The sequence below is a fragment of the Neovison vison genome, chromosome 6 (assembly GCF_020171115.1).
Source record: "Neovison vison isolate M4711 chromosome 6, ASM_NN_V1, whole genome shotgun sequence".
In the NCBI taxonomy this organism is placed as follows: Eukaryota; Metazoa; Chordata; class Mammalia; order Carnivora; family Mustelidae; genus Neogale; species Neogale vison.
In genome coordinates, this window is record NC_058096.1 from 38,670,465 (window position 1) to 38,695,825 (window position 25,361).

General features: G+C 33.7%; 1 protein-coding gene across 3 annotated transcripts in view; it reads left to right on the forward strand.

Annotated features, from left to right (window-relative positions):
* The window catches only part of CADM2 (cell adhesion molecule 2), a 1,078,599-nt gene that overhangs the window by 921,964 nt on the left and 131,274 nt on the right, over positions 1–25,361 (forward strand). For all 3 annotated transcript variants that reach the window (XM_044251154.1, XM_044251156.1, XM_044251155.1), the window contains one exon: positions 10,755–10,925. In XM_044251154.1, coding sequence (XP_044107089.1) covers positions 10,755–10,925 — 171 coding nt within the window. The remainder of the gene's footprint in view (positions 1–10,754; positions 10,926–25,361) is intronic.

Sequence of the window (25,361 nt, forward strand, 5' to 3'; positions counted from 1 at the left end):
TAGGCCTTTCTTGTTTCTTGAGAAGGGTTTTTATTGCTATATATTTTCTTCTTAGGACCACCTTTGCTGTGTCCCAAAGATTTTTTTTTTTTTTCCCCAATTTATTTATTTTCAGAAAAACAGTATTCATTATTTTTTCACCACACCCAGTGCTCCATGCAAGCTGTGCCCTCTATAATACCCACCACCTGGTACCCCAACCTCCCACCCCCCCGCCACTTCAAACCCCTCAGACTGTTTTTCAGAGTCCATAGTCTCTCATGGTTCACCTCCCCTTCCAATTTACCCAAATTCCCTACTCCTCTCTAACGCCCCTTGTCCTCCATGCTATTGGTTATGCTCCACAAATGAGTGAAACCATATGATAATTGACTCTCTCTGCTTGACTTATTTCACTCAGCATAATCTCTTCCAGTCCCGTCCATGTTGCTACAAAAGTTGGATATTCGTCCTTTCTGATGGAGGCATAATACTCCATAGTGTATATGGACCACATCTTCCTTATCCACTCATCCGTTGAAGGGCATCTTGGTTCTTTCCATAGTTTGGCGACTGTGGCCATTGCTGCTATAAACATTGGGGTACAGATGGCCCTTCTTTTCACGACATCTGTATCTTTGGGGTAAATACCCAGGAGTGCAATTGCAGGGTCGTAGGGAAGCTCTATTTTTAATTTCTTGAGGAATCGCCACACTGTTCTCCAAAGAGGCTGCACCAACTTGCATTCCCACCAACAGTGTAAGAGGGTTCCCCTTTCTCCACATCCTCTCCAACACATGTTGTTTCCTGTTTTGTTAATTGTGGCCATTCTAACTGGTGTAAGGTGATATCTCAATGTGGTTTTAATTTGAATCTCCCTGAAGGATAATGATGATAAACATTTTTTCATGTGTCTGATAGCCATTTGTATTTCTTGATTGGAGAAGTGTCTGTTCATATCTTCTGCCCATTTTTTGATGTGTTTGCCTGTTTCGTGTGTGTTGAGTTTGAGGAGTTCATTATAGATCCTGGATATCAACCTTTTGTCTGTACTGTCATTTGCAAATATCTTCTCCCATTCCGTGGGTTGCCTCTTTGTTTTTTTGACTGTTTCCTTTGCTGTGCAGAAGCTTTTGATTTTGATGAAGTCCCAGAAGTTTATTTTCGCTTTTGTTTCCTTTGCCTTTGGAGACGTATCTTGAAAGAAGTTGCTGTGGCTGATATCAAAGAGATTACTGCCTATGTTCTCCTCTAAGATTCTGATAGATTCCTGTCTCACGTTGAGGTCTTTTATCCATTTTGAGTTGATCTTTGTGTACGGTGTAAGAGAATGGTCGAGTTTCATTCTGTCCCAAAGATTTTAAACAGTTGTGTTTTCATTTTAATTTGTTTCCATGAGTTTTTTTTTAATTCTTTTTAAATTTCATTCTTTAGTAGGATGCTCTTTAGCCTCCATATTTGAGTTCTTTCCGACTTTCCTCTTGTGGTTGAGTTCTAGTTCAAAGCATTGTGGTCTGAAAACCACATTAAATGTGTAGATTGCTCTAGGTAACATAGACATTCACATTTGTTCTTCCAATCCCTAAACATGGAATGACTCCCATTCCAGGGAATGATCCCAGTCTTTTGGTACCAGTTGAGACCTGCTTTGTGACTCAAGATATGATCTATTCTGGAGAATGTTCCATGTGCACTAGAGAAGAATGTGTATTCTGTTCCTTTGGGTTGGAATGTTCTGAACCTATCTGTGATGTCCATCTGGTCCAGTGTATCATTTAAAGCCTTTATTTCCTTCTTGAACTTTTGCTTAGATGATCTGTTTATTTCAGTGAGGGGGGGATGTTAAAGTCCCCTACTATTATTGTATTTTTTAATTAAGATTTCATTGATTTATTTGACAGAGAGAGAGAGAGAGAGAGATCACAAGTAGAGAGGCAGGCAGAGAGAGAGGGGGAAGCAGGCTCCCCGCTGAGCAGAGAGCCTGATGTGGGCCTCAATCCCAGGACCTTGGAATCATGACCTGAGCCAAAGGCAGAGGTTTAACCCAGGCACCCTATTGTATTATTGTTGATGTTTCTTTGATTTTGTTATTAATTGGTTTATATAATTGGCTGCTCCCATGTTAGGGGCATTGATATTTAAAATTGTTAGATCTTCTTGTTGGACAGACCCTTTGAGTATGATACAGTGTTATCTCATCTCTTGCTTTAGTCTTTGGCTTAAAATCTAATTTATCTGATAAAAGGATTGCTACTCCAGCTTTCTTTTGTTGTGTATTAGCATGGGAAATTGTTTTCCACCCCTCACTTTACATCTGGAAGTGTCATTGTGTTGAAAATGAGTATTTTGCAGACAGCATATTGATGTTTTTTGATTTTTGTATTTTGCATTTTTGTTTTTTTGTTTTTGTTTTTTGTTTTTCCCATTCTGATACCCTGTGTCTTTTGATTGGGGCATTTAGCCCATTTACATTCAGGGTAACTATTGGAAGATGTGAATTGAGTATCACTGTATTGCCTGTAACGTGATTGTTACTGTATATTGTCTCTGTTCCTTTCTGGTCTGTCACTTTTAGGCTCTCTCTTTGCTTAGGGGACCCCTTTCAATATTTCTTGTAGGGCTTGGTTTGGTGTTTGCAAATTATTTTTGTTTTGGTTTGTCCTGGAAGCTTTTTATCTCTCCATCTATTTTCAATGACAGCCTACCTGGATATAGTATTCTTGGCTGCATATTTTTCTCATTTAGTGCTTTGAATATATCATGCCAGTCCTTTCTAGCCTGCCAGGTCTCTGTGGATAGGTCTGCTGCCAATCAAATATTTCCACCACTGTATGTTACAGACCTCTTCCCTGAGCTGCTTTCAGGATTTTCTTTGTCATTGAGACTTGCAAGTTTTACTATTAGATGTGGGAATGTTGACCTATTTTTATTGATTTTGAGTGGGAATTCTCTCTGCCTCCTGGATTTTGATGTTTGTTGCCTTAACCAAATTAGGGAAATTCTTTGCTATAATTTAGTTTAATAAACCTTCTGCCTCTCTCTCTTTCTTTCTTCTTCTGGAAGCCCAATTATTCTAATATTGTTTCATCTTATGGTATCACTTATCCCTTGAATTCTCCCCTCGTGGTCCAGCAGTTGTTTGTCTTTCTTTTGCTCAGCTTCTTTAGTCTCCATCATTTGGTGCTCTATGTCACTAATTCTCTCTTCTGCTTCATTTATCCTAGCAGTAAGAGCCTCCAATTTTATTGCACCTCATTAATTGCTTTCTTTATTTCAACTTGGTTAGATTTTAGTTCTATTTTTTTCTCCAGAAATGGATTTTATTTCTCCAGGAAGGGATTTTCTGGTATCTTCCATGCTTTTTTTTTTTTTTTTTTTTGAGCCCAGCTAGCACCTTGATAATCATCATTCTGAACTCTAGTTCTGATGTCTTACTAATGTCTGTATTGATTAGGTCCATAGCCATTGGCACTGCCTCTTGTTTTGTTGTTGTTGTTTGTTTGTTTTTTGTAGTGAGTTTGTACACTTTGTCATTTTATCCAGATAAAAATAGATGAATGAGGGTTGCCTGGTGGCTCAGTGGATTAAAACCGCTGCCTTCAGCTTGGGTCATGATCCCAGGGTCCTGGGATTGAGCCCCACATCAAGCTCTCTGCTCAGAAGGGAGCCTGCTTCCTCCTCTCTCACTGCCTGTCTCTCTGCCTCCTTGTGATCTCTGTCTGTCAAATAAATAGATAACATCATTTTTAAAAAAATAGATGAATGAGAGAACCAAATAATAAAAGTGTAGCAACAACCCTAGAAAAATATAAACTAACCTAATTGTAAGAGACCTGAAACTAGACTAAAGGGAGAAGAATGGAGGAGGGGAAAAAAAAAAAAATATATATATATATATATATAAAAGACTGGTGAATAGAACAGAGACACATAATTGATTTTGGGTGTATTTTGGTCTGTTGGAAGAATCTGCCTCCTAAATTTTAAAAAAAGGAAAACATTATATATATATACATATATATATATACATATATATATGTATATATATATATGGGTAAACACAATGAAGGAATAGCATATGAATGTAAACGTAATGTAAATGTAAATTTACATATATGTAAATGGAAATGGAAATTTAAAAAGATTCTGAAAAAGGAATTGATAAGAAATTGGTTGAAAAAAGAAAAAAAAAATGGAGGATAGAAAGTGATCAGACTGGAGACTAGAACAAAGTCATGTGCTAGATTAGGGTATATTTTGATCTGTTAGAAGAAACTGTATCCCAAAATTTTAAAGAAAGATAAACCTATATGTGTACAAAAAATCAGGTTAAATACAATGAAGGGATAGAATATGATTATAACAATGAAAATTTAAAAGGATTTTTAAAAAAGGTATTGATAAGATATAATAGTCAAAGAGTTTAAAGTAGAAAAGAGGAAAATTTTTTTAAATATAATAAGTAAAAATAAAATTTGAAAAGTTTAACTCTGAAAGACTAAAGAATCATGTGAAAAGAGCCATGATTCTATGTGTTGCATTCCCCTAGCTCTGGAGTTCCACAATTCTCATTGATTGGTGAACTTGGTCTTGGCTGGCTCTTCTTCCTGATCTTCTGGGGGAGGAGCCTCTTGCAGTGATTCTCAAATGTCTTTGCCCAAGGTGGAATTGCACTGCCTTTGCCAGTGGCCAGGCTAAGTAGTCTGCTCGGTTTTGATTGAAAGAGCTTTTGTTCCCTGAATTCTTTCCATACAGCTTTGGAGGATGGGAATGAAAATGGCGGCCTCCCAATCTCCAGCCCCATAGGAGCTGAGAGCTGAGGGCCCCACTCCTCAGTGTACCCTCAGAGAAAAGCAGTCAATCCCTCCAGTCTCCCTGGTTTCTGGCTGACCTCCAAGTTCACCCGGTCTGTGACCAAGAATTTCTATCTCTGATGCATGGCCCCATTTGGAGACTCCAAACCCAGCAGATTCCTGCAGCACACTCCCATGAGGTTCCTCCCAGAAGAGGAAGGAGGGGGTCTCCCTGGATCTGCCACTTGTGGCATCCCTGCTTGAAGACCAGTGGCATGACTGTGCCACGGATCATGGTTTAAGATCACCCCCAGCTGAGAGCTTGCTCCTTGGCTCTGTCTCTGCAGTCAGCTTCCACACTCTGATACCTGGGAGATTTGCTACACTCAGACACCCCTGGTCTTTTAGTGACCCCCACAGGTTCTGAGACCACACTGTCCCTTCAAGGGCTCCACACCCGCTGAACCTCTGGAGTGATGTCCTTCAGTGGAGTAGACTTCTAAAGTTTCACATTTTGTGCTTCATTCTTCTACAGCTTGCTGGGAGCTGGCTCCTCCCCAGTATGGTCTATCTTCCCATCTATCACCTCAGATTCACTTCTCTGCACATCCGACCCCCAGAAAGTGGCCGCTTTTCTGTTCATAGAGTTGCTGCTATTCTTCTCTTCTATCTCCTGTTGAGTTTGTAGGTGTTCAGAATGGTTTGATAACTCTATAGCTGAATTCCTGAGACAAGATGAACTTTGGGTCTCCTACTCCTCCCCATCTTGCTCCTCCCTCACATCTCTGGTTTTGATGTGTCATCTACTTTACCCTTGCTCCTCAAAATATGTCCATGGGCCAGCAGGAGACTTCAAGGCTCCATCCTACAAAATATTGAATCAGAATCTACATTTTACCAAGATCCAAAGGTGGTGTGTATGCACATCCCATTTTGAAAAATACTGCTCTAGATTGCAATGTTGTTGAGGGACATGGCAAAGGAGAAAAAATGGAAACCCTGAAACAAGACAGAGCTTGAAAGAAGAGTACACATGCAATCAGCAAATTGCACAATATAAAAAAAAAATGTCTATTGATTCTAGAACTATGAATGCATCAGTTATTTTGTAAAGCTAGAAAGCAAAAACACGGATAGATTTTAATTACTATTTTTGGGGAGTGGGGATAAGGAGAAGATCCTATAAAATATAGGAAAAGATAATATGATTGGCTCTTCTTGATTTTTTTTTTCTTATTCATCTTATAGCTTCTAGGAACACTATAGGCTGTGCCATAGGTTAATATTAAAAATAACAAATTATACTTTGTTTATTCTATTTGAATGATGTTCATTAAAATTTTATGTTATACACAATTGCTATCAGATTTTATGTGTCCAATTAATATTATATTAAGTGATTTTTTCAAATGATTTTATTTATTTATTTGAGAGACAGAGATCACAAGTAGGCAGAGAGTCAGGCAGAGAGAGAGGAAGGGAAGCAGGCTCCTGGTTGAGCAGAGAGCCTGATGTTGGGCTTGATCCCAGGATCCTGGGATCATGATCTGAGCTGAAGGCAAAGGCTTTAACCCACTGAGCCACCCAGGTGCCCCTTAAGTGATATTTTTGTAAAGGAATCAGGTAAAGGAAGCAGATGTGTGGGTTCTTAAAATACAGCTGTGATTGAAATTAAATAATTAGCAGCAATATTTTAGAACAATTTTTCATATAATATATAACATAATTATAAAAGTGGTTTGTTTTGAGATCTAAATTTTCTTATACTGCTACTGCTTAGAGCTACAAACCAGAAAATGTTGGATATGGATTTAAAGGAAAGAAAAAAATATATAAAAATGAGACAACACTTTGTATAAATCTATAAAACACTGAAAAGTAAAAGATCTCTTTCTCTCTCTCACACACACAGACATATGTATTTAATATAACAAAGGGCTCTCAACGCATCTGTATTATCATGACATATTTTGACTGAAAGGAAATAATTTCATCTTTTACTCTAATATTTTTTAACTGACATTGAAACTAATTTTCAAATGCAAATTGGTTAGCAAAAATGAGTTATTTCATGAAACATATTTATTAAAAATCTTGTATCTGTATGATTGATTTATTGTTAAAAAGATAGAATAGAGCTTTTTATGTTCTCCTACTTTTCAAATGTTAGAGTTTTTTCTTATTCTCAAAACTGTCTAAATTACATAAACACAATCCTATATTTTCAAGAACAAGACATGGAACACTTACCTAGTTTTATTCTTTACTAATACTTACTCCGTTTTTTTAAAAATCAAACATTAAGATAAAGTCAGACTTCTCTGGAAATAAGTAAAACTCAATGGACCATGCAAATTTCTACCTACCAAATACCTCAAATTCAATATCACATTCAAAGTCAAATCTTTGTATAGTGCATAACAATGGAGAAACTGAATTTACATTACTTTGTTGTAATTAATATGTCCTTAAATGTTTTAAAAATAAAGTAATACATAATAAAATAAAATGAAATTATCATTTTTCATTTGAAATGAAAGAATAAGAAAATGGAACAGCTTTCTCCCTTAACTACATTTAAAATCTTATTATATCTTATCTATAGCCTATCACTTTGATTTCTAACCCATTGAAATTACCCCTTCTTATCAAGTACTTTGGACTTAAGAACTTTTAAGTTAAATAAAAATATTATAAACCTCTTTTCTATAAAGAACAAATAATTCCTGAGTGCACCAATTAGCAATGAAACTTAATCATGCACAAAATATCATAAATGAATATATGTCTTGATAAAAGTATTCAAGATTTCATTCATGCTGAAATAAATCCTTTACCTAAGTGAAGAGCATTTATCTCAATGTAAATTTCACTGCAACTATATATTTTTAAATATTCAAATTATTCAGGTGACTTTTTTTCAATTAAAAATTTTTTTCAAGCAAAATCTTTTTGTTGTTGTTTAGGTTTTTATTTAAATTCCAGTTAGTTAACATACAGTGTAATATTAGTTTCAGAAGTAGAATTTAGTGAATCATCGCTAACATAAAACACCAAATGCTCATTACAACAACTACCCTCCTTAATATCCATCACTTATTTCACTCATTCCCCTGTCTACCTCCCCTCCAGTAACCCTCAGTTTGTTCTCAGTCTATTTTATGGTTTGCCTGTCTCCTTTTCCCCCCATGTTCATGTGTTGTTTCTTAAATTCCACATATAAGTGAAATCATATGGTATTTGTCTTTCTCTGACTAACATTTCTCTTAGCATAATACACTCTAGGTCCATCCCCATCACTGCAAATGGAAAGATTTCATTATTTCTGCTGACTAGGTAATATTTCACATTTTCTTTATCCATTCATCAGTCATGGATATTTGAGCTATTTTCTGTAACTTGGTTATTATTGATAGAGCTTCTATAAATATCGGGGTTATTATTGATAGAGCTGCTATAAATATCGGGGTATGTCCATTTGAATCAGAATTTTTGTATCCTTTGGGTAAATTACCAGTAGTGTAATTGCTAGATCACAGGAGTGTTCTATTTTTAACTGCTTGAGGAACTTCCTTACTGTTTTCCAGAGTGGCTGCATCAGTTTGTATTCCCACCAACAGTGTAAGAGGGTTCCCCTTTCTTCACATCCTTGCCAACATCTACTGTTTCCTGTATTCTTAATTTTAGCCATTCTGACAGGTGTAAGGTGGTATCTCATTGCAGTTTTGATTTGTATTTCACTGATGATGAGTGATGTTGAGCATCTTTTCATGTGTCTGTTAGCCATCTGGATATCCTCTTTGGAAAAGTATCTATTCATGTCTTCTACCCATTTCTTAAGTGGATTATTTGCTTTTTGGGGGTTGAGTTTGATATGTTCTTTATATATTTTGCATACTAACCCTTTATCAGATATGTCATTTGCAAATATCATCTCTTATTCTGTAGACTGCATTTTAATTTTGTTGATTGTTCCTTTACTGTGCAGAAGCTTTTTATCTTGATGAGGTCCCAATAGTTCATTTTTGCTTTTGTTTCCCTGGTCTCTGGCAACATGTCTAATAAGAAGTTGGTACAGCCAAGGTCAAAAAAGTTACTGCCTGTGTTCTCCTCTCAGATTTTGATAGTTTACTGTTTTACATTTAGGTCTTCCATTGATTTTGAATTTATTTTTGCATATGGTTTAAGAAAGTGGTACAGTTTCATTCTTCTGCATGTTGCACAGTCCTGTTTTCCCAACATCATTTGTTGAAAAGACTGTCTTCTTTTTCATTGGATTTTCTTTCCTTCTTTGTCAAAGATTAGTTGACCACAGAGTTGTGGATCCATTTCTGGGTTTTCTATCCTGTTCTATTGATCAATGTATCTGTTTTTGTGCCAGTACCATACTTGCTCAAGTACCATACTTCATCAAGACATACCAGTCTTGATGAATGCAGTTGGTAATATAGCTTGAGGTCCAGAATTTTGATACCTCCAGCTTTGCTTTTCTTTTTCAAGACTGCATTTGCTATTCAGGGTCTTTTGTGGTTCCATACAAATTTTAAGATTGTTTGTTCTATCTCCGTGAAAGACACTGTATTTTTATAAGGATTAGATTATATATGCAAATTGCTTTTAACAATATTTACTCTTTCAGTCCATGAGCATGGAATGTTTTTCCATTTCTTTGTGTCTTCTTCGATTTCTTTCATAAGTGTTATATAGTTTTCAGAGTACCATTTTTTTACCTCTTTGGTTTATTCCTAGGTATCTTATGGTTTTTGGTGTAATTTTAAGTGGGATTGTTTCCTTGATTTCTCTTTCTGCTGCTTCCTTATCAGTATCTAGAAATGCCACAGATTTCTGTATATTGATTTTGTATCCTGTGCTATTACTGAATTCATGTATCAGTTCTAGCAATTTTTTGGTGGAGTCTTTAAGGTTTTCTACATAGAGTATCAAGTCACCTAGGAATAGTGAGAGTTGGACTTCTTCCTTGCCAATTTGGATGTCTTTTATTTCTTTGTGTTGTTTCATTGCTGAAGCTAGGACTTCTAGTAATATGTTAAGTAACAGTGGTGAGAGTGGATGTCCCTATCTTGATCTTGTCATAGAGGATAAGCTTTGTTTTTCCCCTTGAGGATTATATTCATTGTTTGTCTTTTGGATATGGCCTTTATGATGTTGAAGCATGTTCCTCTATTTCTACTTTGTTGAGGGATTTATGAAGAATGGATGCTGTACTTTGTTAAATGCTTTTTCTGCATCTATTGATAAGAGTCATCTGATTCTTATTCTTCCTTTTATTAATGTGGTGTATCACATTAGTTGATTTGTGAATATTGAACCACCCTTGCAGCCTATTAATAAATCCTATTTGATTGTGGCAAATGATTCTTTTAATATACTGTTGGATTCGATTTGCTAGTATTTTGTTGAGAATTTTTGCATCCATGTCCTCTTCCCTTTCTTTATAAAAGATGACAACTTTCTCATTGTAGGTATTCTTTAGCAAATAAGTTCACCTCACATTGTTCATGTTGAAATCATAGCTCAAATACATTGTACTTTCTTTTGGGCATAATCAGATGTTGTGAATTTGGCCTTCCCAACTGTATTTGAGGCTCAGAAAATTAAGATTATCCTCATGTAAACTTAAATCTTAAGAAAGGAGATTAATATTCTAAAATGACCTGGTTTCTCAAATGGAGTATTAAAAAAACAAAACAAAACAAAAATCCAGTCACAATAGTAATATAGTTCTATGTCCCACCCTTCTATTTTATTTATACAGTTACTTTTAAATTTTATTTCTGAAGTAGTTGTATTTTTATTTGCTCAAACCAAAAAGGATTAAATGTTAAATTAACAAATATTTGCTTTTTTAAAAATTGAAAAAAAGATGGAGACGGTGCTTCTAGGTTTGACTTGAGTAAATGAAATCTGTTACGTTTTGAAAGATAATGAACCAAAATTTTTAAATGTAAATTTTATTTTTAGATGTAAAATATTTAAAAGAAGAGGATGCAAATCGCAAGACATTCACTGTCAGCAGCACACTGGATTTCCGAGTGGACCGGAGCGACGATGGCGTGGCTGTGATCTGCAGAGTAGACCATGAGTCCCTCAATGCCACCCCTCAGGTGGCCATGCAGGTGCTAGAAATACACTGTAAGTAAAAGCTACTCCCTTCCCATTTATCTCAGCAGAAGCAAATCTCTTCATCTACATTTACAATCATTTCAAAATATCCTGAATTACCAAATGTGTGCAGCAAAATCTTCAGCAAAGTGAAGTACAGCTACTTTCACTGGTATTAATCACATTCAGAGGAAGGTAGTTCTTGCCTTAATATCATTCTTTAAAAAAAAATTTTTAAAGATTTTATTTTTTATTTGACAGAGAAAGACACAGTGAATTAGGGAACACAAGCAAGGGGAGTGGGATGGGGAGAAGCAGGCTTCCTGCTGAGCAGAGAAGCTGATGAGGGGCTCATTACCAGACTCTCGGATCAGGACCAGAGCCAAAGGCAGACACTTAATGACTGAGCCACCTGGGCATCCCCTGAATATCATTCTTGACAAGGAAGAGAAATAAAAGAAATATCCTTATTTAAGGTTAAAACTTCTAATTATATTCCACATGGTGACTTGATGCATGTGTATGCCTGTGGGTAGTGTAGGAAAAGTTGTTATTTTAGCAGAGTCAATGAGGGTGGACCTTATTGTATGAAAGTGACTTTGTTATATATAAATGTGTTATGCTTTCTGTGCTTTTAAAATGAGACAATTTTTACCTTCTATATGAGATATTTTAAGTCTTTATAAATACATGGGCATATCAATTATGTTTTCTTCATCAACTTTATCATTATTGACAAGTGATAGGAACAACATTAATTGGCTGACTCCAGTGGGTCAGTGGCAGTCCTAAATGCTTTGCTGGCATTATTTCATCTCATGCCTCATGTTAGGACATCAGCATAAAAACCTGATGAGTAGTTACCCTCTTTAGTCACAGTTTATGGACAATGACATTGAAGGTTATAGTGGTTGAGTCATTTGGCCAAGTTTATACAACTAACAAATGGTAGAAATTTTTATTAGTTAGTAAGACCCTGGGTTATAACAGGTGATCTAGAAATATTTATTCACATGAAAATGAATCAACTGAATATATAAGATAAAGCTGAAAAAAGTAAAGCCCACAAACAACAAACTCCTGTTTTCTCATGGCATCCATTCTATGTAGGAATGACAGAAAAGCAAAATAAGTAAAAACAACTTACAGCATGTTGCGCATTAAATGCTATGGGAAAAAAATAAAGCAGAGGTAATAAGGAGTATGATTTAGGAGATGGGAATGGAGTTCAAAAAAATATATGTGTGTTAGAATATAACATATATAATGTGTTTATATGTAAATATTTATTTTATTACATATATTAAATTATATCATTATATATTATATTATTATAAATATATATTATATTTATATTATACATATATTTAAATAACAAATATTAGTAGACCAGTGCAGAGGATATTAACTGGAGGGTATTTATGAGAGAAGATCAGAGATACCAGGAGGACCAGACTTTATTTTTTTACTTTTTGATAGGGAAATGTCAATCTGATTATGATTTTTAATTATTTCTCTCTGTGTGTTAATTATTCTTAGTTTAATATTAATTAAAATTATTATACTATTTTAAATACTTTCAATTATATTAAGTTAGTTTCATTAATTTTCCTCTTATTCTCATTGAAACAAATTCCACAGCAAGCATATCTTAGAGCCCAAACTGAGGTTGTCTTCAAATTTCAACATTTATTCGCAGTGACACCTTGGGATAATTACTAAAACTGTTTGAGCTTTGATTTTTAAATTAGATAATTCATTTATACAAGGATCAAATTAGACAATTTGTTTATGACATTTAAAAACTTTAATAGGTTCCACTTGCCTTAGTTAGTTCAAGCTGCTGTAACAAATATACCCATATCCTGGGTGGCTTATAAACCAAAGAAATATATTTCTCACAGTTCTGGAAGCTGAAAGTCCAAGATCAAGGAGCAGGTAAAGGGTTTCATCCTGGTTCATAGATGGCTATCTCCTCTCTGTGTCTGCACATGGCAGAAGGGGCTAAGGAACTCTGGGGTCTTTTTTGTAAGAGATCTAATCCTAGTCATAACTTTCCAGTAGCCCCATCTGTAAATATATCACATTGGGAATTAGATTTCAACATATGAATTTTAGAGGGACACAGACATTCAGCCTATAGCACCTTCCCTTTCCTATTTTTTATCAACATGTTTTCCAAAATGTAGGAAATTGTATAATTTGATATGTCAAGAGGACCCAGGTTATCAGCATTTGAATTAAACTTTTTTTCACTTATATATAAAGTGAAGAAAGATTTAAAAATAATAATTACTAATTTAACTGTAATTTTCAGTATTAATAAAAGAAAATAATTCATAACATTTATTAAAGGTCACCTGCCAAAGACTAATCACTAAAAACCCACCAACAGTCAAGTGAAATCAGATATATTAGTTTGCTATGGCAAAGAAGAGGCATACCAGATGAATCTCTAGGTACTAGTAAGAAAGAGTTTGAAGAGCCTTGTTAGAGAATTTGGGTTTGTCCTGAATATTTTAAAGAGGATTCTGGATTGAGTGCTGTCAGTATTGGGAGCTAATTAAGCATGAATATGTTGGTAACTTTTACCTAGAAAGCAAAAGCATTAAAGCATAATTAGATTTGCTCTTATAAAGATGCAGCAGTTAATCATTCTAATTTTTTGTGCTTGCTGAGTATCCTGGTCTCTGTCTTGTTTCAGAACTGGACATGGAATAGACTTGCCTTTGCCTGCTTCTACTCATAGTCACAGGCAGCTCCAGCTGATTATTGTGTAGATTCTAGAGAATCATTTATGTTTTTGAGAAAACTTCAGCTTAGCCGTCAGATGCCAATTGTTAGCCGCCAAAGTCATTGTTACTTTCTTGGGAGTCTAAAATGGAGCTATTATACATATACTTCCTGGGTATTTTTTACTGTTCACTATATCTCAGTGTGCATTATTAAGCTAACTTCATGGAGGAAGGCAATTGTCTCATTTTTTAGAAAGTTTTGCATGAAAAATATTACACTTGCTATCCAATTAAAAATAGCAACACATTTTATCATATTTTAATATGTAAGTGGCTAGAAGGCAAAGACCATATCTATTTAAATTATTTCTTTCAGCATCCAACTTACCACCATTCAAGTATGTGAAGGTAATTAAAACTAACTGATGATAATGCTGAATGTTCCTTTAGGGATGCAAAACATTCCCCAGAGATGAAACTCAGAGCGGAGAATGGAGAGTGGGGATTAAGCAGTAGTTTGCATTAAAATTAGAGCAAATTGAACAAATTAGGTGTGGTCTTCATGGCTCTGCATAGATACACATGTACAATATGCATGATGTGGAAATTTCTATCAATGTAAGTGGGCGGAAAGAGAAAGAATTTGAAAAGGAAGAAGGTGATTAGTCTAGAATTTTTGGAACATAAATTTTAGGATTTCTGCATTGTTTTATACTTGTCCTATCATGAATAACCACAAAAGTTGGCCCAAATGGAGGAACATTTAGCATTTTGGACCCCCAGAACATAAGAGTTGTCACTGTTTTCTGTGGTGAGTGATAAGACCAAATATATAATTCTACCATAATGGAAAGTTATGACTATACTTGAAATTAAAATCCTGTGTAATTATGGAAAGGCAAGTTTGATAATAAATTAGGACGTGTTAAACACATAAGGCAAAGAGCAAAATATATAGTAGAAGGAATTATATTTCTAGGCCTATGTTTTAACCCCATAACCTTGTGATACACAATTTAGAAGGACACAATCTCTAAAGTGTTTCATAGTAATCTGCATTTCTTTACAAAATATTAATCATAAATTTTAATGCCATATGAAGGAAAATAGTCTTTAAATTTGAAATTTAAGATAATGCAGACTTTTCACTGTGAACCACAAATAACTGCAAATTTCACTCAACAGATAACAGCACACGTTGTACCTGAGCAGTGAAGAATGCCACTCTCTTTTTTCATAGGTGGAAATTCAAATTCATCTTTCTATTTTTATGCAAATCTCCTTGAAAACAATAACTTTTTATTTGTCTGATTTTATTTTTAGAAGAACAGATTGTATAAGTCAGATTTTATTTAATTTTCGGTAAGAATAATGTATCCACACAGACAGCAAGAAATATGCACAAAACACAGAAAAGAAGAAAATAACTGAACATTTCTTTTCTGTATGTGGCACTGACAAAAATTTCACAAAAAGTCAGCTGTTACTGAAAAGGAGAAGCAGAAGAGAAAGATTAGTAAAATATTTCAGAGTAATGAATGTTCTAACAACTCATTTTAGTACTGTGAAATTGAACTGCCCATATGGATAAATAAGAACCCAGATTTTTAAGTTTCTGTGTGTATATATTTGATATGGTAAATTATATGTGTAATAGTCAGTATTGTATAAATATTAACATATAAATATTCAATATATATAAAGTTCATCAAATTATGAAATCTTATGTTATCATTAATATATTTTTATCATTTACTATTTGGCTATAGTGCCATTCTTTGCTTATAATATAAGTAAAAGCTTATATATGCACATCATATCAGTTCCCCCTTACTCAATGCTCCCTAACCTGTTTAGCCCCAGTCAGTGTCTTTTAAATTATTCTATGTTGTTGTATTAACTATACTTCTACCACTTTTCTATATATTATAGAAAGCACTTGATTGAATGTTTCAGGCTATCCAGGTTTATTAGACAGAAAGCTGAGTGTTACAAGTAGATTTTAAAATAACATCTCACTCATTTGGTGCCTCACTTGTGAAATGCTGATTATCTAATTACCTGGTCTACCATAAATTATCTATGGCCTAGAGGCCAATGTAAAAGGAGTCAGGAAAGGTGAAATGAGAACTCTCTTTAGGTTAAATTTTCAAAAATTAAAATAAATTGTTATTTAGATTAAGAAAATGTCACATTAATGCCTGAGCATACTTTGAAAGGGTTTTTTAAGATTTCAAAATATTTCACAAAGCTCGTGAAATGTATACATGCTAGAATCATGAAGTAATCTATGCTCCTTGGCAAAAAGATACATTTATCTACCTTAATAAAGGTGAAACCCCTATTTGAGATCCCTACTTTTTAAAAAAACGTTAATTAAATTATAATTGGCATACAATATTTTATTAGTTTCAGGTGTACCTATTCATCTACTGATGGACACCTAGGTTACTTCCAGATCTTTACTATTGTCACTGATGGTGCAATGAACATAAAGGTGCATATCTCTCTTCAGATTGCTGCTTTTGTTTTCTTTGGATGGAACTGCCGGATCCTAGAGTTCTAATTAATTTTTTGAGGAAATGCCATACTGTTTTCCATAGTGGCTGCTCCAATTTACTTTTCTACCAACAGTGCATAAGGTTTTCCTTTCTCCTTATTTTCACCAACACTTGTTATTTTGTGTTGTTTTGATAAATAGCCATTCTGACAGGTGTGAGGTGACACCTCATTGTGGTTTTGAATTGCATTTCTCTGATAATGAGTGATATTCAATATCTTTTCACAAACTTGCTGGACAGCCAAGTCTTCTTTGGAAAAAATGTAGATTTAGGCCTTCTGCTTTTTCTTTAATGGGGTTATTTGATTTTCTTGATATTAAGTTGTATAAGTTCTTTACGTATTTTGGAAATTTACCCTTTATAGGATATAGGATTTGCAAATATCTTCTTCCATTCAGTAGTTTGCCCCTTCATTTTGCTGATGGTTTCCTTCACTGTGCAAAAGCTTTTTGGTTTGATGGACTCCTTTTGTTTTTTTTTTTTTAATTTTACTTTTGTGGCTTTTGAGAAGACTAATTAAAAAAAAAAAAATCTTGGCAAAGACTAATGTCAAAGAGCCTACTGCCCATACTTTCTTCTAGGAGTTTTATGGTTTATGTCTTAACATTCAAATTACATCTTAAATTCAGTTTCATCTATGGTTGTCAAATAGACTTTTAAACTTTTTTAGGAAGGATACATTCATATATTGCCCATAATGGTATATTATTCACATGTGGTCATGAGGTGCATATTTTTTCCTTTACATGTAAAAGAATATTTTATTTATCCCTACAATATTGAATTATTTAAAATAATTGAATCATTAAATATTTTAAGTGATCTGAGTGCAGGGATTCACTGTTACTATAAAATTTCTGTTATTAATAGAAGTAAACATTTTTTGTTATTGAATCTCAGTGAAGAGATGAATATATATTTATGAGCAGAAATTCCACATTTTAACAAATATTAAATTCATATATTACACTAATACAATATATTCTTAACTGGCCTTTCCTAATCAATCTTATCATGAAGTTCCTAATCAAGCTTATTTTAAAAGTTTTAACATTATTTAAAGCACACAAATTAATTTCGCAAAAAGGCAGTCAAAAATAGCTCTCAAATGATGGAATGTATGTATTGTACAGATGACAATGTATCATTTGCTTTTAAATTTAAGTCAATTTAATCAAGGAAAAAACTGGATATGAAAATGAGACAGAAATGATTTTGACAAGTAAAAGCAAATATTGAGAAAATAAGCATAAGTGATTCATGTCCAATATTTTTAACTTCTGATTAAATAACTTCTGTTTTTAAAATATAGTTCACTTGATTTTTCCTTTTTTTTTTTTTTTCTTTAGTGGGAGAAGGGGGTAGAGGGGCAGGATGAGGAGAGAGAGGATGTTAGGCAGGCTCCACACCCAGTGCAGAGCCCAACACAGGCGCAATCTCACAACCCTAAGATCATGATTTAAGCCCAAATCAGGATCAGCTGCTTAACTGACGAACCACCAAGGAACCCCCAAGGTTGATTTTTCCAAAGTGACTACATATTTAGCACCCCAAGATTTTCAAACTGTTCTAGTTCTATTTTCTTTTCTTTTTTTTTTTTTTAAGATTTTATTTTATTTATTTGAGAGAGAGAGACAGTGAGAGAGAGAATGAGCAAGGAGAAGGTCAGAGAGCGAAGCAGACTCCCCATGGAGCTGGGAGCCTGATGTGGGACTCGATCCCGGGACTCCAGGATCACGCCCTGAGCCGGAGGCAGTCGTTTAACCAACTGCGCCACCCAGGCGTCCCTAGTTCTATTTTCTGATTGTACTATAATATATATACATACACACAAGAGAAAATATGTTCATACACATAAGAGAAAAATATATGGTTAGAAAACTATACTCAATTGATGTATTGAACTTTAGTGGATTAGCTGTTAACATATCAGAAAGATTGTCATTACTATTTACTATCTGGGTCCAAAAGACTTTTTTTAATTAATAGGTTTTATTTTTAAAAGTAGGGTTTTTTTGGTTTGTGTTTTTTTTTTTTTCCTTAAATTGGGGCTTGAACTCCTTTTTTTTTTTTTTTTTTTAATTTTATTTATTTATTTAGCAGACGGAGATCATAAATAGGCAGAGAGCCAGGCAGAGAGAGAGGGAGAAGCAGGTTCCTGCTGAGCAGAAAGCCCAATGTGGGGTTCAATCCCATGACCCCAAGACCATGACCTGAGCTAAAGGCAGAGGCTTAAACCACTGAGCCACCCAGGTGTTCCTAAAAGTAGTTTTAGTTTATTAAAGAAATTGAGGAGAAAATACAAAGTCCCCATATTTACCCCTATCCTGCCCCCTCACATTTTCCCTATCATTATCGTGTATTATTGTAGTACACACATTACAATTGATTAACTAATATTGATAGATTAGTGTTAACTAAAGTCTTTCATTTTACATCATTCTTCACAATTTATGTTGTATGATTCTATAAGGTTTTGGCCAGTTTATAATGTCCTGCAGCCATGGTTACAATATCATACAAAATGCATTCCCTGCCCTAAAACCCCCTGTGATTCACCACTGGATGGCTCTTTCCCCCTTCTCAACTCCCTGGCCACCAATGATCTATTAGCTAGCTGTAGAGATTTGCCTTTCCTAGGATGTCATGTAGTTGGAGTTATATAGCGTATAGTCTTTCTAGACTTTTTTCTTTCACATTTAAGGTGCTGACAAGTGGTTTTGTGGCTTGATAGGACATTTCTTTTTATTGCGAAATAATATTCTACTGCCTGGATATTCCAGAGTTTGTTTATCCGTTCACCTATTGAAAACTATCTTAGTTACTGCCAAATTCTGGCAATTATGAATATACCTAGTATAAATACCTGTGCACAGGTTTTCGTTTGAATAGAAGTTTTCAACTTCTTTGAGTCACTGACATTCAGTTTTAAATTAGAACAAATTTAAGCAAAAGGCAAATTGATTGATTATGAAGAAGCAATGTATCTCAATGTCACTAAGATCAAAACATGAAATTTTAGAAAATCTGAATGTTTATCTTATACTATAAATAGAATTGCTAGTAAGACTATATTTAGCTTTGTAATAAATTGCAAACAAATTTGTACAACGGTGGTATCAATTTGCATTCCTACCAGCAATGAATGAGTGTACCCCTTGGTCCATGTCCTCACTATTATTTGGAGTTGTCAGTGTTTTGGAATGAGGTCATCCCCAATAGTGCTGGCATCTCGTTTTAATTTGCAACTCCACGATGTATGAGGCTGAGCATCTTTTCAGATGCTATTTTTCATTTGCATATCTTTTTTGGTGAGGTGTCTTTTTAGATATTTGCCAAATTTTTAATAGGGTTGATTTTCTGGTTGAGTTTTAAGAGTTCTTTGAACATTTTGGATACCACTCATTTATCATACACATCCTTTGCAAATACTTTCCTCATTGTCTTTTTATTTTCTTCAAGCGTCTTTCTCAAGAGCAAACATATTTAAGGAAAATTCAACTTAACCATTTTTTTTTCTTTCATGGATTATGTTTTCAGTGTTACCTAAAAAGTTGTCACTAAACCCAGGGTCAACCTAGATTTCTCCTATATTATCTTCTAGAGGTTTTATAGTTTTGCACTTTACATTTAGGTCTATGATCCATTCTGAGTTAATTTTTGTGAATAATATAAAGTCTATGTGTGGATTATTTTTTTGCATGGGGATGTCCTCTTGTTTCAGCATTTGTTAAACAAACTATCATTTCTCCACTGAATTGTCTTTGCTCCTTTGTTAAAGATCGGTTGACTGTATTTATGTGGGGTTCTTTCAGAGCTCCCCATTCTATTCCTTGATCTATTTATTTTTGCATTAATACCATATTGTCTTGATTACTGTAGCTATATAATGTCCTGAAGTTGGGTAGTATCAGCCCTCAGACTTTCTTCTTCTTCAACATTGTAATTTTATCCATATTTATACATTTATAATTAAAATCATCATAAATTTGATTATATTATAATTAAGGCAGATATAATCATCAGTATATTAAGCTTTATTGTATCAATCCTTGATATGTGAGGAAAGAATGCAATTACCATCACCATCTGGATCTAAGAGACACGTTATTTTAGATTTTTAGTTTGTAAATTGTTTTTTTTTTTTAAATAATGTTTAGATGTAATAATAAACTGGTAAGGAAAAACAGAATTATTATACTCTTCAATAAGAGTTTAATAAATATAGGGGCACTTAAGCTCTGGTGGTTAAGCTCTGACTCTTGATCTCAACTCAGGTCTTAATCTCAGGGTCATGAATTCAAACCACATGTTGGTCCATCAGATATAAAATAATAATAATAATAAAAATTTAAATACAGCAATCTTGGATTTCTATTCCATATTTCCTGGATTTGATGATATATCTATCCAAAGTGGACAACAACTGTCATGTATGCTCCTAGAACATACCATATTATAAATACTAAGGTCAGATTTCAAATAGACATCTCAAATGTGTTCTATTTAGTCATTTTTTTCTGGTTCTTTTTACAATTGCATTTTCAAAATGAAATACTCTAAAAATGATCATTCATAATTTTTTCAAAGACAGTAAAGATATCTTTGCCCCGTAATTGCAAGCATTTCATTTTTAGATTTATAAGCACCAACTAAATTGAAAAAGAAAATGAATTTTAAAATTTCATTATCAAATGATTTCATCATTTATCCCCTTATGAACTATATAAATTCTTATTTGCAGAGATCATAAAAATGAAAGAATGTTGTCATATTTCCTTTTTAACAAAACCAAGTTGCAAAATATTATGTGATGAAGTCCTCCCTTTGTTTCCTTAGAAACAAATTGTTTATATATTGATTTTTTAGTTTAATAAAATGCATCTAAGATTTCATATGTGAAGACTTCTGTTTCACCATCATTAGATTCTTGAGTTCTACTGTTTTCTCTCTGAATTTATCATCTAATCTGTCTAATAATTTTAAAATATCTTTCTCTGTCAATTTTCTTTACTTGCTACTCTGAGCAGGAAATGAAAGATCCAGAATTCTCAACTGATCATGAAAGCTAAGCAGTCAACAAACAAGCAAACAAAACTAGAATGATTGTGTTTTTATTTCCAAACGTTTTTTCTACTTCCATGTAAGAAAACACAAAACCTAAGCAACCCTATAAGTAAATAGGGATGAGATAACCATGCTGATTTATATCATTCTTGCATAATCCATCCATACCAGCACTGTCTAATAGAATTTTCTGTGATGATGGTAATATTCCTATCTGTCCCAAAATAGTAAGTAGCCAATGTTTAGCTACATGGAGCTACAAAGCACTTGAAATGTAAACCTTTTGACTAAAAATGAATGGTTTAAATTTTATTAAATTGCAGTCAATTTATATTGAAATTTAAATAGCCACATGTGACTAGTGGTTACTATATTGCACACCACAACTCTAGATGATTTTATCATACATCTATTTTTTTTTTATTATGTCATTTCTTGTAGCATAGTTGGGGACAATTGATGAGTTAGGGTCAAGTTCATGATGAAGTAATTCATAGAATCCTAAAGTAGCAAGATTCCTCATACTACAAAAAATATAACACTGTTATAATTTCATAATGTATCTTAGATTTACAAGAGTCCAGTACCTTCATATCATAATTGCAAGAGAGAATAATTTAAAATCTATCTTAAAAAGTGAATTCTCTCTTTGTTTTTTGGAGGACCTCTAAGAAAGGATACAAATCATGAAATACTTTCTCTAAATGTATTTAGAATTGTTTTCATTTTTTAAAGATTGTATTTATTTGACAGAGAGAGACACCGTGAGAGAAGGAACACAAGCAGGGGGAGTGGGAGAGGGAGAAGCAGGCTTCCTGCTGAGCAGAGACCCCCCCCTCAATGTAGGGCTCCATCCCAGGACCCTGGGATCATGACCTGAGCTGAAGACAGCTGATTAACGACTGAGCGACCCAGGTGCCCCTAGAATTGTTGCAAAAAGACACTCAACAACTAAGATTGAGGCCATTGCACACTAATGATATACTGAGGGTTAAACCTGCATACCTTTTCTAGGAGGAAATTTTTAATTTATATTTTTATGAACAAGGCTAGTGATTTTAGTGATTATTTTAGTGATTATTACAGAATTGCATAAAGTTATATTCTGATCTTCAAAATTCCTTTCAGTTTTCTTTGTGGTACCTACAATTTTAGAATTTGTGATTTAGTTTTTTTTTTTTTTTTTTTTAAAGATTTTATTTATTTACTTGACAGACAGAGATCACCAGTAGGCAGAGAGGCAGGCAGAGAGAGAGAGGAGAAAGCAGGCTCCCTGCCGAGCAGAGAGCCCGATGTGGGGCTTGATCCCAGGACCCTGGGATCATGACCTGAGCTGAAGGCAGAGGCTTTAACCCACTGAGCCACCCAGGCGCCCCTGTGATTTAGTTTTTGATTAAAGTAAAGCATAGAATGATTATACTGGAGCTCATGAGTGAGTGATGATCAGAGCCTATCTATTCTTTGAGGCAGTATATAAGCTGTGCTGTATAGAGATGAACTGTGCTCTTATAAGACTAGAGTGTTTGGTGTCCAAATACAGGTTAACAACCACTGGAGTAAGATATATATATATATATAATTCTAATCTTACTATCTAATTCTAATTACTATACTAATTCTTACTATCTTACTATTACTAAATTACTATTCTTACTAAATCTTACTATCTAATTCTAATTACTATACTAATTCTAATCTTATATATATATATATATGTAAAGAAAATATATTTTGAATGTAGTGTGACCTTGAAAATCAATACTGCATTTTTTAAGAGTTTATTTATTTATTTGAGTGAGAGAAAGACAGAGACCGCACTTGCAGATAGAAGGACAGAGGGAGAAGGAGAAGTAGATTCCCTGCTGAGCAGGGAGCCCAACATGGGCCTTGATCCCAGGACCCTGAAGATCATGACCTGAGCCAAAGTCAAACTAAGCCACCCCCAGCATCCCTCAATACTACATTTTTTAAAGTTCAAGTTCTAAAGTCAGAAAATACTAAGTTGAAATTCAAGCTTCCCTAAGTAACTTTATGCTAGTCACTCTAAACCTAATTTCCTCATCTGGAAAATATACCTACTTCGTATTTTCTGTAAGGATTAAATCAAATAATTTTTATAAGTGTTTGGCTTTCTATTATTATCATTAGGAAGGTAACATATACCTTATGACTGAAAACAAGTTTAGCAAATACTTTCTCTGAGGTCTATATATTATAAAAGGAAATTGAAAAACCTTGAGAATAGAAATAGGGAACCAATTAAAGAAGCAAAAAGAATATATAAAAAGATTGTTTGCTTTGTAATTTTGCCCAGGACTTAACATTATTCACCAATACTGAAAAAAAAAAAAAAGATCTTAAATTTGGTGATTATGCTAAGTGAATCAGACTGAGAAAGATAAATACCTACTGTATGATTTCACTTTTTTGTGGACTCTAAAAACCAAAACAAATGAATAAATAAAAAGTAGAATCAGACCTTTAAATACAAAGAACAAATGATAGCCAGGGGGAAGGAATTGAGGGACGGGGAGCAAAATGGTTGAAGAGGAACGTGCTATACAGGCTCCTAGTTATGGAATGAATAAGTCAAAGGAATAAAGGACACAGCATCAGGAATACAGTAAATGATACTGTAACATTGTATGGTGATGGATAGTAGCTACACTGTGGTGAGCACAGCAAAGATATTGAATTACTGGGTTATACACTTGAACCAAATATAACATTGTGTGTCAACTATACTCAGTAAAAATAATTAAAAATGTGATGATACTGGGAAAACAAAAATAATTTGTAAAATATTTTTTCTTCCCATTAATAAAAGATATAAATAAAACCTTTTTATCCTAAAGGAAACATCTCATGGAGATAATCTACTATAATAACTATGTAGTTATTTTTTGATTTGGCTTTTCTCAATTTAAACATGTTTGAAAATATACACTAAATGTAAGGAAAGGACTATTACTGTATTATTTTTATTGTTACTGTGATGGTGATGATGATTATGATGATTTTAGTCTTTGTCAAATTTACCAGAATGACATAAAGGGGGACATTTTATTTTAGTTTAGTTTTTTAAAGATTTATTTATTTAATTTAGAGAGAAAAAAAGAGAGACAGAGTGAAAGCACAAAAGGGGAAGAGAAGAGGGAGAGAGATTCTCAAACAGACTTCCTGCTGAGCATAGAACCCCATGTGGGGCTGGATCCCACCACCAGAGATCAGGACCAGAGCCAAAATCAAGAGTCAGAGTTTTAACCTAGGTACCCCAAAAGGGGACATTTTAAAGATTAGATAACATAGGAAACAAAACCAAACTTGATAGTTAACTTAATAGTTAATGAACATGAAGTGAGATATTCATTCCCTCACTAAGATGTATAGTTTTACATTAAGCCATCATGTTTGACTTAATCTATACATTGTCTATTAATGTATGTTTGTTAAATAAATACTCAGTGCTTAGGCCATCCCATAGCAGATTTATAAAATCTAAAACAACTTTACATTAATGTGTTCATTTCATTATTTACTCTTTCTTTTTGCATCCCTGTGATGAATTCTATTCATGGTGACATAATAAATTTTCTTTAATTTACCAAAACCACAAACAACTTGAAAATGTTTAGAAACACAATGAGTACTGGTTTTTCATTTTTATTTTAAATAATGATTTGGAGATTTTTTTTTTAATGTGCTTTCAGAGCTGTCAAAATTTACTAGGTAGCCATGAAATTTAACTGATGCCTTTCCTAAATAATTCATCTCCAGTGTCGAAGCTATCAACTAGTTAAATCTATCTTTGTCTCCCACAGCACAGCTAACTCTACCACTGTTGAATTAAAACTATGCATTTTACATCATCGTATCAGACCATTAAATACAAGAGCACTTCATTTGATAAATTATTATAATTATTTTAATTATTATGAATTCCAAATTATAAATTCCCTATATTTTATAATTATTCTAAGAACTAGAATAAAATATTGGAGAAACAATTATTTTAAGCTAAAATATAAGTAAGAATAAATGAGACAGAGAAAATGCACTTAAAGTAATGTACTATAGAGTCTACAGTTATAGAAATTTATGAA